The sequence below is a fragment of the Oncorhynchus mykiss genome, chromosome 25, assembly GCF_057628025.1.
Source record: "Oncorhynchus mykiss isolate SJ-2025 chromosome 25, ASM5762802v1, whole genome shotgun sequence".
NCBI lineage: Eukaryota > Metazoa > Chordata > Actinopteri > Salmoniformes > Salmonidae > Oncorhynchus > Oncorhynchus mykiss.
In genome coordinates this window covers 38,348,676-38,365,109 of record NC_143046.1, presented here as the reverse complement: position 1 = coordinate 38,365,109, position 16,434 = coordinate 38,348,676, and the positions used below count along the sequence as shown (strand labels likewise).

General features: G+C 41.3%; 1 protein-coding gene and 1 non-coding gene across 9 annotated transcripts in view; both read right to left on the bottom strand.

Annotated features, from left to right (window-relative positions):
• Positions 1-16,434, bottom strand: part of LOC110505123 (teneurin-3-like) — a 260,767-nt gene that overhangs the window by 65,953 nt on the left and 178,380 nt on the right. For all 8 annotated transcript variants that reach the window (XM_090219766.1, XM_021584110.3, XM_021584111.3 and 5 more), the window contains one exon: positions 1,042-1,280. In XM_090219766.1, the coding sequence (XP_090075892.1) occupies positions 1,042-1,280 (239 nt within the window). The remainder of the gene's footprint in view (positions 1-1,041; positions 1,281-16,434) is intronic.
• trnav-uac (transfer RNA valine (anticodon UAC)) lies at positions 1,454-1,528 on the bottom strand. The gene has a single exon. It is a non-coding gene; the product is annotated as a tRNA-Val (tRNA).

The following is a 16,434-nucleotide window of genomic DNA, read 5'->3' as shown; positions in this document are numbered from 1 at the left end:
TTAGATACCTTTATTTAACTAGGTAAGTCAGTTAAGAACAAATTCTTATTTTCAATGACGGCCTAGGAACAGTGGGTTAACTGCCTGTTCAGGGGCAGAACGACAGATTTGAGCTTGCAACCTTCCGGTTACTAGTCCAATGCTCTAACCACTAGGCTACCCTGCCGCCCCGGCTAGCTATAAAGTAAAAATTGGCTATATTATAAAAATGCATGAAAAAAAAAAGTTTTTGGTTCTTAATTTAAGTTAAGGGTTAGGCATTAAGGTTAGCAGTCTGGTTAAGGTTACATTTAAAATGAGTTTTAATGACTTTGTGGCTATGCTAGCTAGTGACCACTCTGCAGAGCTGCCTCCAGAACAAGATTCATGACAAAAAAAACACTAACCTGCTGTCAGTGATGCCACTCTGTTGGTGTTTTATCAGAATAGCAGGATGATGCAGAGCCCTTGTCAGTGGAACTGCCATGATCTGACAGATTCAAACACAACAGTGTCATCGGGACTTGTCTCTGTATCCGACTGACATACGACGACTGGTGGAACAATATCCTAGAGTCTGCTATATCTGCTCAGCGAGATAATGCAAGATAATGCTGAAAATAGCATTATCTTACCAATTATCTTACCAATGAGAATATCCACTTTTAGCACAGCTTATAAAGTCGCCAGTCAACGCTGATCGAGCTGACTTAAAGCCATTCAGTCAAGTCGACTTGTCTATCAGAAAGTCTATAGTTGAACCTATTGGAAAGGGTATAGTGTGTGTTATAGTGTGTTGGGTGCTGTCTGGAAGTCTCTCCTGAGAACTGAAGGCTGTTTCACCACTGAGGTTGAATGGCAAGCCATTTATATTTGCAATGATAATATCTTTGAAAGACCTTTGAAAGTAGTTGAAGTACCTGTAGTTGTCCATGTATGTGGGGATGATTGCTCTTATGCGCTACATAATACACAGTATGAACACAGTACAGTTCAAGCAGGAAGGGTCATGGTTAACTACGGACTAATTCAACAATGTCAATAAGGAGGGGCTATAGTTACCTATACAATAGCAGAGGATGATTGACAGCAGGACAGCCACGCCCACTGCACTCAGGGCGGTGCACCTCCAGGAACAGTGCTTGGGGGATTTTTTAAACTTGAAAGCCCCTCCAGAGAGGGTGTTTCTGGGTAGGGGACGTGCCGGTGTGGAGTACGCTGCCCCTGTTGCCATGGTGTAACCTGGGGTTGCTGTGCTAAAGAAAGGGGTTGTTTCTGTGCCAGTTTTAAAGAGGAAGTGTCTGGGGAAACAAAACAGAAAATGTATACACGAATATTAGATAATGATGGAGACAGAAAAAATATATATATTTGGTTATGTATTCCTATTTAACCTGTATTTAATATAAAACATGCCATTTAGCACTTTTATACAATGGGTTTTAGTCATCAATGCAAGCACTTTTCATATATGTGGCCCCAGCGGGAATTGAACCCACAACCCTAGCATTGTAAGTACAACGCTCTACCAACTGAGCCACAGAATACCAAAGTATTTATTCAGGCTAATCTCTTTAAAATGACATCTCTTTTGTAAGCGAAAACATGGACATGTCAGTATTCCAGTACGAACGGCCATTATGGGTAATTAAGGAGTTTTAATCACAAGCACTACCCTGGCTTTGTCTATTAACTTTTTAAACCCACGTGAACATCTCTGAAATTGACAAATTATGCCTTGGTGCCTCTCATACAATCACATCGTCCGGCCCTCCACTAACTGTTGGTAAGAATCTTCCTGTTGTGCCACTAATCTTTCGGTGTGATTTTAGGTTTGATAAACAGAGCCATGAGTTTATGATGCCATCCTTACCGCCACTCCACAATATGTGTCACTATATTCACAACATTGACAGTTCGGGTAAGTCACTTTTGCTAAAAGCATCCGTTAAATGATTTAAAAAGCTACAGTATGTCACTCAGAATGATGTGTGGTATTCAAACAGGGGTATTCACAGATCTGGCACATTCAGCAGCTTGTTTGAAAAGTTGGAAGTAAAGCATATTCATGTGTATTATCAGTTCAGGGATCTGGAATTTGTCCGTTTTTCTTTTCTCCCAGGTTAATGGATTCATGGCACTGATTGGTCAGAAAAAGGGGTGGGCGGAATACTTATTTCTGATTTGTGCCGTGATATTGATTTGAGCATACCGTGAATACTGGGGCCTATTTACCTGCTGCTTGGCTACGAGAATGAAACAAATGGTGCCATTTCACACATAGTTGATAATGAATAAAATAGCCAATACAAAAGGTTTGTTCACACTAAATGGATTATTGCATATCAGGTCCCACTACTCATCTGCAGAATATAAAGCACTGTTGTGTTCTGAATATCAGTCTGGTGGACAGACGTAAAGTTGGATAGCAGACTGTGTGCAAACAGTGGTGGCTCAGAGGAAATGTTTTTGGAAATGATCACCAAACAGGGTGGCGGTATAAATGTCTGCAGCTATACACACTGGATGACCATACACAATCGATTAGAAGGAGCGTGAGCAATGAAGCACACTACTATAGAAATTCGGGAAGCTCTATTGATGTGTGTGTGCGTTTGTGTCTGTGTGTGTGTGTGTGCGTGCGTAAGTCTCATTGAAATGGCCTTCACACAAAAGCGATAGCCAAGGCAGGTTCCCTTTGCTCAACTCACTTCCTTGTAATCAGTTTGACATTTGAAACACTCATGTGGAGGACAAAAGACAAAACATACAGTGGGCGGATTTGGACCTCAGCTAAACCCCTGCTGTAGGTGAGGGAGTACATTAGAAACAATGAGCACTAACGCCCTTTGACTATGTAATCTACCTATTAGCCACTGCATTGTGTTAGCATCAGCATTGGTGGAATAATCCGACTCTTTAAACCGTGACCCAGGCACTCTACCGATGTAGCGGGCACCTAAGTCCATCTCTCTCTTACCCTTTCACTGTCCCTCTCAGTCTTTACCTCTCTTCCTATCAGTAGTTCTCCCTTCTTCGCTCGCTTTCTCTCTCACCCCTTTAATCTTTCACCCTCTCTCCCTTTTTTCTCTCTCCCTATCGCTCTTTCACACTACCCCCCTCCCCCCAACCCATGGAACCACCAGCCCTCTCAGCAGGGGACCTGGTAGCAGGTGCTAGCCTAGTGCCCCAGAGCTCATCTGTGTGATGATATTTTCAGGGGGCAGTCCCTTGGTGTTTCTGGGCCATTGTGCATGCAAAGATCAGAGTGGCGCCATTTTGAGATGCTTCCCCGGTGCGCTCAGGCTGCTGCACATAACTAAGTCAATTTGTTTAATTAGCATTAAGACATGAAACATTGTCTTGAGAGATATGTTCATTGCGAACACAAATTACGATAAGTTGTTGTTGTGATTAAAAAAATAAAAATAAGATAATCATATAAGAAACCACAATCTTATTAAGTATTTAGTAATGCAGTTCATCTATGCAAATTATATTTTAAAAAAACATATCTACAAGAACAATTATCTTAATTTCCCATGGAAGACAGAGATATACTCTACACTATATTCTTTCAGGAGTGTGGCACTGATCGTGAAACTATCATTGCATGATTTTCTGACTCGAGACATCATTTCATTTTATGAGCCGACTCCCGACAAGCGAATCTGATGAGGACCGACAGACCATTTATAAAAGTAGAGTGTGGAACCGCAAACGTTGAATTTGTGTCATAATAGCTGTTTCAATTGCTCTTTATTAAATATGTGTGACAGAGTTTAACTGGATTCCACAGGACGTATAAGGCAGTCAATGTATAGCCTAACTGCACCTTATTGAGAACCGTATTTATGGTATAGAAAAAAATAAAAATGTTTTATTGTCACATACACTGGATAGGTGCAGTGAAATGTGTTGTTTTATAGGGGCAGCCAGAGTAGTACGGCGCCACTGGAGCAAATTAGGATTAAGTGCCTTTCTCACGAACACAGACCGATATTTTTACCTTGTCAGCTCTGTATTTGAACCAGCAACCTTTGTCAATTCATCGTGGACTCCACAAGAATGTCGAAAGCGTTCCGCAGGGATGCTGGCCCATTTTGACTCCAATGCTTCCTACAGTTGTGTCACGTTGGCTGAATGTCCTTTGGGTGGTGGACATTCTTGATACACAAGGGAAACTGTTAAGCATGGAAAAACCCAGCAGCGTTGCAGTTCTTGACACAACCCGATGCGCCTGGCACCTACTACCATTCCCAGTTCTATAGGCACTTCAATCTTTTGTCTTGCCCAATCACCTTCTGATTGGCACAAATACACAATACATGTCTCAATGGTCTCAAGGCATAAAACTCCTTCTTTAAACTGTCTACACTGATTGAATTGGATTTAACAAGTGGTATCAATAAGGGATAATAGCTTTCACCTGGATTCACCTGGTCAGTCTATGACATGGAAAGAGCAGGTGTCCTTAAAGTTTTGAACACTCAGTGTATAGTGCACACTATACTATATCGGAGTACATCACATATAAAGAATAATTACCCAGCAAAGTGTATGGGGTCAACTTTCCTCTCGAGGAGAAGAGTAAATCACACAATAACGGATTCAATAGCACCTTTATATAATGGTAATTGAAAATATCCGTATTTCTATAGAGCCGAGCGTTGAAAAGTGGAACCTGAGTGGTTGAAAGCCCTCCACACACGTATAAGATGTGAATGTGTCCATGGTGGTAAATAGTCTGGAACAGAACAGAGCAGGCAATAACAAAGTTATATTGGCAACTAATTGAGCACTTTAATGGAAGAGCTGGAGTGTTCTCAGAATGAACTGCAACAAAAGCTTGAGTGGAATCATTTCTGAAGAATATCTATTCGGTTAGGAAACCTGCGTTTCTCACTTTGAAAGTATTAATTGGATTTAATTCAATTTTAATTCAAACTCTTACGTATTTATTCGCTTTTGTGTAAAGTCAATACATTCGTTAATTGTTCTAAGTCGGGTATTTTCCAACAACTTGAGGAGGAAGAGTTAGACTTTGCTTGAGAGTCCGAGTATTTCCCGTCGTGTTTCGGACTGAGGTGGTTGAATCCCTAAAAATATCAACCACTTGAATACAAAGCAGGGATACTGAAAAATAATGTGGTGGTATAGAAATGGTGTGAAGCAGGTGACAGCTGATATCATTAAACATAAGCTGTTTAAAATAGTTATACATGTCTCCTTGTGCGCTCAATATTGGGACATGACACAAAGAAACACACAGATATGACCACTTGTTGAATTAGGCCTTTACGGGAAATGAGTCAGTCTATTGCCTTTTGACAACATAGGCAAAGAGCTCTCAAACAAATGACTGCTTTGAGAAGATCTTGAGAGAGAGAGAGCGAGAGCGAGAGAGAGAGAGAGAGAGAGAGAGACTTAACACACGGTTTAATGGGAGAGTCTAATAAAAACACATAAATGGGGCCCACACGTTTCCTCTTGGATAAACACATTAGTAATTGAATGCAGCTATTCAATAAGCTAAAATAACAGTTTGTTATTAAGCATTATGGAATGGGGCCAAATTTGAATGCAAAAGTTTTAAAGACCACGTCCTTAAATGGGGGCTATAATACGATGAATGTATTATAATGAATCATAACATTAGCTAATGTGGTCAATCATTGTGCTTGTCCTAAAAAGCCATGCTAAAGTTATAGGAGAATGGAAATGATAAAACTCCTGAGACTTTTTTTGGTCCCATTGCATTGGTTATCAATATGAGTTGAACAGAGAAAATAAGTTAAACCATTTCTGTCGGTATCTCTATGGGGGTTAACTGAACCAGAACCAGCATGCTGAAAGCCTAATGCATGTTATCTGGCACTCTTGTTTACATTGAACAACCTAGTAGTTTACTGGACAAATACAGTTGTACGCATAGCTATGGCCATCCCATAAGCCCCCTGATGTTACCATGGCACCCGATTCCCTCCCACAGCGAGGTACTTGCTTTAGAGTAAAGTGTGCAGATAGTGATTTCTACCCCGGGCTGATGACAGAGGTGTGCATATGGTTTTGTCAATACCGGCAAGGCAGTAAAGGTCACAGCGATGTTAGTATTCAATTACCGTGTCTTCCTCGGAATGGAAGAACAAATGCTACATAACCCAATTGATTTGGTCCTATCCTGAGAGCATCTTACTGCATGATGCTAAAGAACAATTCAAAAAATGTCCACATGTATCTAGATTGTGTAGGAGTACTTTGAGCAAGGGAAACGTCGAGCTGGAATGGATTCATCCACTTGTGTCCTCTCGAAGTAGAACGTAATATACTTTCCTGGAATGTTATGGACATTTTGATGCCCTTTATGGCTTGGGGAAAAAAATAACACTGATGTTTTTTTCGGTGTGGGGAAATGCTGGGCAGAGGCACTTATGACAAAGTAGCTTCTTGTGTCGGACATCTTAAACTGAAAATGATCTATTTAGACCGAAGTGCCTTCTTGTAAGTTATATCAAGTTGAATTCATACTGGCAAGCCTCCGTAAACCTGTGCTATTCCATTACCGTTACGCTTTGGATCGTATCGAACGTTGCAAATCCATCTCCAGGTCATATTTCCTTTCACCTCAAACGTTTTCTGGTGCTCTAAACATAATAACTAAAACGAGGAGGCAGAGTCCTATCAGAGGCCGTCTAACCATCTCTTATTGTTGATAAGCACAATGCACAATTGTCCATTTGGTTTCTTTGAGAAATAGTGTGGCCCTACACAAAAGAAAATACTCACCTAGTTGGCATGCAGTTTAAGTCGGAAGTTTACATACACCTTAGATAAATTCATTTGAACTCAGTTTTTCACAATTCCTGAACTTTAATCCTACTAAAAATTCCCTGTCTTTTAGGTCAGTTAGGATCACCACTTTATTTTAAAAATGTGAAATGGCAGAATAATAGTAGAGAGAAAGATTTATTTCAGCTTTCATTTCTTTCATCACATTCCCAGTGGGTCAGACGTTTACGTACACTCAATTAGTATTTGGTAGCATTGCCTTTAAATCGTTTAACTTGGGTCAAACGTTTCGGGTAGCCTTCCACAAGCTTCGCACAATAAGTTGGGTGGATTTTGGCCCATTCCTCCTGACAGAGCTGGTGTAACTGAGTCAGGTTTGTAGGCCTCCTTGCTTGCACACACTTTTTCAGTTCTGACCACAGATTTTCTATAGGATTGAGGTTAGGGCTTTGTGATGGCCACTCCAATATCTTGGCTTTGTTATCCTTAAGCCATTATGCCACAACTTTGGAAGTATACTTGGGGGTCATTGTCCATTAGGAAGACGCATTTGCGACTAAGCTTTAACTTCTTGACATGTTGGTTCAATATATCCACATAATTTTTCATCCTCATGATGACATCTATTTTGTGAAGTGCAGCAGCCCCTCCTGCAGCAAAGCACCCCCACAACATGATGTTGCCACCCCCGTGCTTCACGGTAGGGATGGTGTTCTTCGGCTTGCAAGCCTCCACCTTTTTCATCGAAACATAACGATAGTCATTATGGCCAAACAATTCTAGTGTTGTTTCATCAGACCAGAGGACATTCCTCAAAAAAGTATGATCTTTGTCCCCATGCGCAGTTGCAAACCATAGTCTGGCTTTTTATTGGCGGTTTTGGAGCAGTGGCTTCTTCCTTACTGAGCGGCCTTTCAGGTTATGTCAATATAGGACTCGTTTTACTGTGGATATAGATACTTTTGTACCTGTTTCCTCCAGTATCTTGACAAGGTCCTTTGCTGTTGTTCTGGGATTGATTTGCACTCGCATCAAAGCACGTTCATCTCTAGGAGACAGAACGCGTCTTCTTCCTGAGCGGTATGATGGCTGCCTGGTCCCATGTTGTTTATACTTGCGTACTATTGTTTGTACAGATGAACGTGGAACCTTCAGGAATTTGGAAATTGCTCCCAAGGATTAACCAGACTTGTGTTCTACAATTTCTTTTTCTGAGGTCTTGGCTGATTTCTTTTGATTTTTCCATGATGGCAAGCAAAGAGGCACTGAGTTTGAAGGTAGACCTTGAAATATATCCACAGGTACACCTCCAACTGATGTCAATTAGCCTATCAGAAGCTTCTAAAGCCATGCCATCATTTTCTGGAATTTTCCAAGCTGTTTAAAGGCACATTCAACTTAAGTGTATGTAAACTTCTGACCCACTGGAATTGTGATACAGTGAAATAATCTGTCTGTAAACAATTGTTGGAAAAATGCACAAAGTAGATGTCCTAACCGACTTGCTAAAACTATAGTTTGTTTACAAGAAATTTGTGGAGTGGTTGAAAAATATGTTTTAATGACTCCAACCTAATTGTATGTAAACTTCCGACTTCAACTGTATTAAACATGGCAACAGTGGTGTGTATTCATGGGTGCCAACGGAAACCTGACTTCCAAGAAAGAATTATGTATCATTCGTCCCTTTGTTTTCCAAATATTTCTTAAATTAAATTTAAATTTGCATCTCACCGGAGAAAACATCCAAGCGAGGGAAACAGCGCCACTCTGTCTCTGTATGTGTAGGCCATCTATCTGATGCTGTCGGATTAAAACGATTTGCCACCCGTAGCATTGAATGCCTCCCTTGCTAAAAAGCCAATCAGCCTTGAGCTTAAATGTGTGAACTCAACTGTGAATGGTCCTGGCGCACCAAAGGAAAATGTCAAGGGAAGACAGTTTTTATTTGGCTTCATTCCTATCACATCGAGATAAATATGCAATTGACAGATACAACTTGGTGGCTAGCTAGGTACAATTGTCCCTTCCCTAAAATAGCCATGGGTTTGGACTTGTGGTTTTACTTAATTCTCCATACTGTCCATACGGCGATTCTGATACAACCATACATTCATTATTTGTGCCCCTGGACTGAGAGGATGGAAGTTCAATATGTAGCTAGATGTAAAAGGTTGTTGTTAAAAATGTTATGTTAACTACCTATCTTTGCCCATGAAAGGAAGCTTTTTAGCCAGGTAGCCTAGCACAACAAAACATAAAAGGGTGTACTGTATGACAGAGTCCGTTTCATCAACTTGAAAGAGAGGAGGATGGCATTGACGTTTCTCTACAAGTAGGGTGAGTCAACATGTTTGTTCTTCCTCAACGAACGTGCATGCACGGACGCACGCGCACACACACACCATGGACAGCCACATCATATTTAGCTTACTAAATAGTTTTAGGTTTCTTTTGTTGTCACTGTATAGTGACTGTATAGACTAAGTAGAGGTGATTTGATGATGTTGAAATGTTGAAGTTGAAATGGTGCTGGAATAGTGGCGGCATCTCCTGTTTTCTTTGTGACTTGCGGAAACTCTTTGGTTATAAATCAATAGTCGTTTAGTAGTCCAAACATGTCAGAAACATTCACTTCCTTAACCATATTGTGACTTTCTGTTACATTAAAAATAACAAGGAAAAGAGAGCACACTGCTGCTCATGCGCCCAGGTTATTTTATTATAACGTTTTGTCCCTGATATCTTCATCAGGCATCCTAAGAGTTGAAAGGTTATGATAAAATCACCTGAGAGCATGAGCAGCAAAGTGCAGTGTTTTCGTTTTTTTTTTTTTCATGAATTCACCTACAACTCCAGCGCCTGCAAAAAAGTACTTGGGATGTGCAGATGTTATTCAGATTTTGTACTGTTTGTTACATGCAATATGCTTTGTGGTCTTCACCGAACAGAGGTTGCTCTCCAGTTTTGTGATGAAACAAAGGTGCGGTTGAATTTATTCTTCCACTGTGCCTTCTTATTGTCTCGGCCTTAGGCCTGTATATTATGGTCACAAGGCATATGAACTAACAGGTTATAGAGCAAACCACGCAATTATCACAACACATAGGTTGTAATATGGATATTTTTTTCTTCTCTGGCTTGGCTTCCCCAGTGATTTTACCCATGCACTGCTATTGCATGACAACGACCAACCGTTTCACTGAGATGCCAAGAAGGCTGCAATTACACAAAGCATCTTCAAGGCAACTTTGGTTGCTTACAACGGACTTGCTTGATTGCTTTGTGAAACACCCTCCTGCAACTAATAAGCAACTCATCTGCAACTTGGTTAAATTCAATAGCAACTTTAACTTTCTGCAAATAGTTGCAAGCAACTGCCAATCAAAACAAATGCTTTTGTCACAATCTATTAGGTCATTCGGAATGCCGACTCAGCTGTCATGTCAACAACACAGTTGTCAGTGCTGCAGGAACCATGATCAAGGTGGACAGAATGGACATTTGCCGAAATGGGAGCGGTGTAATTAAATATTGGCATCAGGGCTAGTAAAGGTTTATGTAGAGTACATGGGTTGGCAGACAATAAATGAAGGGTTTCGCTACAAAATGCTTTATATCCATTTTCTGACATGTTGGTAAATTAGCTTTTATTGTTTAAAGAAATTGGTGTGTTTTTCACTATGTAATCATGACATTGGGTGGTTCAATGACACACTGCTTTCAGAGAGTATTCACACCCCTTGACTTTTTTTCCACATTTGGTTCTATTGCAAAGTGGGATTAAAATTGATTTCATTGTCATTTTTGGTCAACGATCTGCACAAAACACTTGAATGTCAAAGTGGACAAAAAATGTGAAAATGGATTTTTTTTAATGGATAAAAAAAATGCATTATTAGATATGTTGTTACACGGCGCAAACCAAGGAACCCAAGAGCAGACTCAGATGCGGAAGCAAGGATGAATGAACCTACATGTTTATTGTACTCGAAATGTCCAAATGGTGTGTTGAACACCGTTTTCCACCTGTCCCCTTCTGATGCGCACAAGGTGGTAGGCATTCCAGAGGTCCAGTTTAGTAAACACTATGGCATCATGGAGGGGGGCAAATGCCAAACTGATAAGTGGCAAGGGATACTTGTTCCTGACAGTGATACTATTCAACCCACGGAAATCTATGCATGGCCTCAATGACTCATCCTTCTTGACAAAGAAAAAAACCAGCTCCCCCTGGAGAGGAAGAAGGCCTGATATGTCCGACAGCCAGGGAGTCCTGGATGTATTCTTCCATAGCTTCTTGCTCGGGGCGAGAGAAATTATACAACCTGCTAATAGGGAGAGGAGCTCCAGGCTGAAGCTCGATAGCACAGTCGTATGGCCGATGAGGCGGCAGAGATGGGGTGTGGTGCTTAATGAATACAGGAGCTAGACCGTGATATTCTGGAGGAACAGAAGACAGGTCTGGGAGTTCTGGAATTGACTGGGGTGCAGACAAGGCAGGAGAAAGGGGAGAATGTAGACACTTAGAATGTCAAAAAGTACTCCAAGTATTAACCCTTCCAGGGGGCCAGTCAATCTGTGGGTTGTGTAGCTTTAACCATGGATGGCCCAGAACCAGAGGTGAGTGAGAACAGTCGATTATGTGGAAACTGACCGTTTCCTGGTGATTTCCAGAGAGACGCAGGATAACAGGAACTGTTCTCTCCAAAACACGGAAGAGTAACTTTCCATTGAGAGCGCTAGGTGAATGGAGCAAAACAGTGTCCATACCCAACTGAGTAACAACCCCTTGGCCCAGAAAACTCTCTCCGGCACCTGATTCGACGAGAGCAGGCAGAGGAAAAGCCTGGCTCTGCCACACAAGGTTGGCCTCAAGTAGGGGTCTGGGAGATGATGGGCAGGCAATTGGGTGCAACAGTATATCTCCCAGTACCGCTGAGCCCCCTCTTTTGCTGGACGCAGGGAACAAGTGGAGACCAGGTGACCAACCTGGCCATAATATAGATAGTTCCTAGTACTGAGACGCCGCTACCTCTCCTCTGGAGATGGACGGGCCCGGCTGAGCTGCATGGGTTCAGGATTAGAACCTGCTTGGTGATGTGATGCAGTCTGAGAAATTGAGCAAGGCGCAGACGTTACGGGACATGCAAGCCTACCTTCCCTCTCCCTCCGGCGCTCACGGAGACGGTTGTCAATGCGGATAGTGAGAGAAATTAGTTTGTCAAGTCCATCAGGCTTCTCTCTGGTCACCAACTCGTCCTTGAGGGTCTCAGTGAGTGCGTTGCGGAATGCTCCCTGAAGGGCCTCATCATTCCAGCCGCTCTCTGCAGCGAGGAACTCACATGCCATCACAGCCACACTCTGAGAGCCTTGACGAAGGGACAGAAGTCGTTTGGCAGCATCCTTTCCACAGACCGGGTGGTCGAAGACCGTCCTCATCTCATCAGTGAATCCACTGTAGGAAAAGCAGATAGATGACTCTCTCCCAAACCGCAGTGGCTTAGAAGAGCACTGCTCCCCGAAGGCATCCAATCAAAAAATAAATCGTGGCTCATTCACTAGCATAAGAGTAGGGCTGTTACTCAAATACTAGTGAACATTGTACAAGAAAGGCTCTGCAAACGCCAAGATTGCCATCATAACGCTCAGGAGTCGGAACAAAAGGTTCCCGGGGTGGAGAAGAGGAACTGGAGACAGGTTGTGAACCTGTAGGACCTGTAGGTCAGACTTGTAGGTGAAAACTCCTTGATGTTCTCCAGCAGGGTTTTCAGGGCTTGGTCATGTTGCTCAAGAAGGGTGCCTTGAAGAGTAGGGGAGTCTGCTGGGTTCATCTCTTGGCCAGATCGTACTGTTACGCGTAGCGAACACAGGGGAACCCAAGAGCGGACTCAGATGCGGAGGCAGGGATGAATGAACCAAAATGTTTATTGTACACAGAGAGATATGGAGTGAAGAACCGGGGTAGCTCAGATGAGTTGCAGAAAAACCCAAAGTGTAGAGTGAGGTTGGAGTTGACTGAGTTGAACAGGGTAAACCAGTCCTGAGGGGAATCCAAGGTGGTGGTGGTGAGTGAAATCCAGAGCAACATTGGTTGGGTGGTGAGATGTGGTACAGAAGACAGGAGCCAGAGACAGAGCGGTAACTGCAATGAGAGGACAAAACGGTCTAAGGCAGGGAAACAAGCACAGAAGAGCAACAGGATCTTGATAACGAACAAAAGGATAGGATAATAACTGACTGAGCAGAGTAGAAGAGGCAGAAATTAGTAGAGAGAGAGAGAGAGAGAGAGAGAGAGAGAGAGAGAGAGAGAGAGAGAGAGAGAGAGAGAGTGTGTACAGGGGGAGAACTGCAGGTCAAGAAGACACCGGAATAACACCAGAGGGCGTATCAAGAGCAGGTGTGACATATGTATTCACCCCCATGAGACAATACATGTTAGAAAATCCTTTGGCAGTGATTACAGCTGTGAGTCTTTCTAGGTAAGTCTCTAACAGCTTTGCACACCTGGATTGTCTTCAAGCTCTGTCAAGTTGGTTGCTTGTCATTGCTAAAAAGCCATTTCAAGTCTTGCCATAGATTTTCAAGATGATTTAAGACAAAACTGTAAATAGGCCACTCAGGAACATTCAATGTCGTCTTGGTAAGCAGTGTGGATTTGACCTTGTGTTTCAGGTTATAGTCCTGCTGCAAGGTGAATTGGTCTCCCAGTGTCTGTTGAAAAGAAGATGGAAGGTTTTGCTCTTTTTCAGTTCTTAGCTGTATTCTTTTCTGTTTATTTTTATCATAGCAATACCCATAACATGATGCAGCCACCACTATGCCTGAAAATATGAAGAGATGTACTCAGTGATGTGTTGTGTTGGATTTTCCCCAAACATAATGCTTTGTATTCAGGACAAAAAGTTTAAATTCTTTGCCACATTTTTTGCAGTATTATTTAAGTGTCTTGTTTTCTAATACCACAACCATTAAACTGGTGAAATCACTGAACAGTTTCCTTCCTCTCCGGCAACAGAATTAGGAAGGATGACTATCTTGTTGTGACTGGGTATATTTATACACCATCCAATGCCTCATTAATAACTTCACCATGCTCAAAGGGATATTCAGCGTATGCTTTTTATTTTATTTTTACACATCTACGAAACAATGCTCTTCTTTGAGAGGCATTGAAAAACCTCCCTGGTCTTTGTGGTTGAATCTGTGCTTGGAATTCACTACTTGATTGTGGGACCTTAAAGATAATTGTATGTGTGGTGTACAAATATGGGTTAGTCATTCAAAAATCATGTTAACAACTATTATTGCACACAGAATGAATCAATGCAATTTATTATGTGACTTGTTAAGCACATTTTCACCTCCTGAACTGAAGGGGATGAAACCTTATTGACCTTATTGTACTTTGCTCTGTTCATCTTTGCCTCGATCCAGACTTCACCGTGGGAATGGCGCAGGGTTTCCTCCAGATGTGAAGCTTGGCATTCAGGTCAAAAGAGTTCAATTTTGGCTTCATTAGACCAGATAATCTTGTTTCTCATGGTCTGGGAATCTTTAGGTGCTTTTTTGGCAAACTCCAAGAAGTCTGTCATGTTCCTTTTACTGAGGAGTGGCTTCAGAGTGACCATTGTGTCCTTGGTCATCTCCCTGAACAAGGCCCTTCTCCCCCGATTGCTCAGTTTAGCTGGGCGGCCAGCTCTAGGAAGAGTCTTGGTGGTTCCATACTTCTTTCATTTAATAATGATGGAGGCCACTGTATTCTTGGGGATCTTCAATGCTGCAGACATTTTTTGGTACCCTTCAAAAGAGCTGTGCCTCGACACAATCCCGTCTCGGAGGTCTACGGAGAATTCCTTCGACCTCATGGCTTGGTTTTTGCTCTGACATGCACTGTCAACTGGAACCTTATATAGACAGGTGTGTGCCTTTCCAAATCATGTCCAATCAATTGAATTTACCACAGCAGGACTCCAATGAAGTTGTAGAAACATCAAGGATAAATAATGGAAACAGGATGCACCTGAGCTCAATTTCAAGGCTCAGAGCAAAGGGTCTGAATAGTTATGTAAATAAGATATTTCTGTTTTTTATTATAAAATCTGTTTTCACTTAGTCATTACGGGGTATTGTGTGTAGATTGTTGAGCATTTTATTTATTTAATCAATTTTATAATAAGGCTGTAACGTAACAAAATGTGGGGGTCTGAAAACATTCCGAAGGCACTCTTAGGTTTTACACAGTCAAATGTAACATGTACAAACAATACATGTGACATCAATATTAAAACAATGTAATCATAAATACAAATATACAGTAATGAAATGTATGTAAAACATTGACATTTTAGTCATATAGCAGAGGCTCTTATCAACTGCTTAGGGCCACGCCCCTTTTTTTCTCAATTTCCTGAATGACGTGCCCAAAGTAAACTGCTCAGGCCCTGAAGCCAGGATATGCATATAATTACCGTTACCATTGGAAGGAAAACACTTTGACATTTGTAGAAATGTTAAAATAATGTAGGAGAATGTAACACAATAGATATGGTAGGAGAATATCCAAAGAAAAACCAACCAGCATTTTTTTTCTGAGAGAGACCATCGTCTTCGAAATGCAAGAGAAAGGTCATATTGTAAAATAGCTCACTGGATGCATTTCCTATGGCTTCCACAGGGTGTCTGTAGTCTATGTTCAAGGTTTAGGGCTTGTAATTTCAAAAACAAATAAGAAATAACAGTTTTTGTAAGAGGACACAGTCTTGGAAATCCTTGTTTTTGCATGCGAAGTGGCACACCTGCTAAAATTCGTTTCCTATTGAACATACTTCTTTCCAAAATAAATATTATAGTTTGATTACATTTTAGGGTGTCTGAGGAGTAAATATAAATACATTTTGACTTGTTGAAACAAAGTTTAGGGGTAAATTTTCGGATTCCTTTCTCTACAAGTTGAACGAGAGGATTATTCAAATCGATGGCACCAAATAAACAAACCTTTTGGGATATAACAAATTATTTTATCTAACAAAACCACACTACATGTTATAGCTGGAACCCTTTGGATGACAAATCAGAGGAAGATTTTCAAAAAGTAAGTGAATATTTAATCTTTATATGTGAATGTATGAAACCTGTGCCGGTGGAATTGTTTTTTGATGTGGGGCACCGTCCTCAAACAATCGCATGGCATGTTTTCGCTGTAATAGCTACGGTAAATCGGATAGTGGAGTTAGATTAACAAGAATTTAAGCTTTCAGCCGATATCAGACACTTATATGACCTAAATGTTTAAAATCCATAATAACTATTAGAATTATTTGAATTATGCGCCCTCCAGTTACGCAGGAAGATGTCCCGCTAGCTGGACACGATGCTTGTTATCAAGGACGACTGACTGGTAAGTGCATTCATCTTAAGAAATATGGGTGTGTCAACCACATTTCACAGTCAAATATACAGGATACGAACATTCCATTCCAGCAAAACAATAGATATATAGAGTTTTGCAAAAAAACAAATTTTCACTCACACCTAAAACCTATGAATTAGAAAATCTGAGAACAGTACTATTATACTCACACATGAAGGTACCCATGATAAATCATTTTTAATGAAAAAACTAACATGTAGAAAACTGGTGGATATAGAGTTATTGAAATAAAC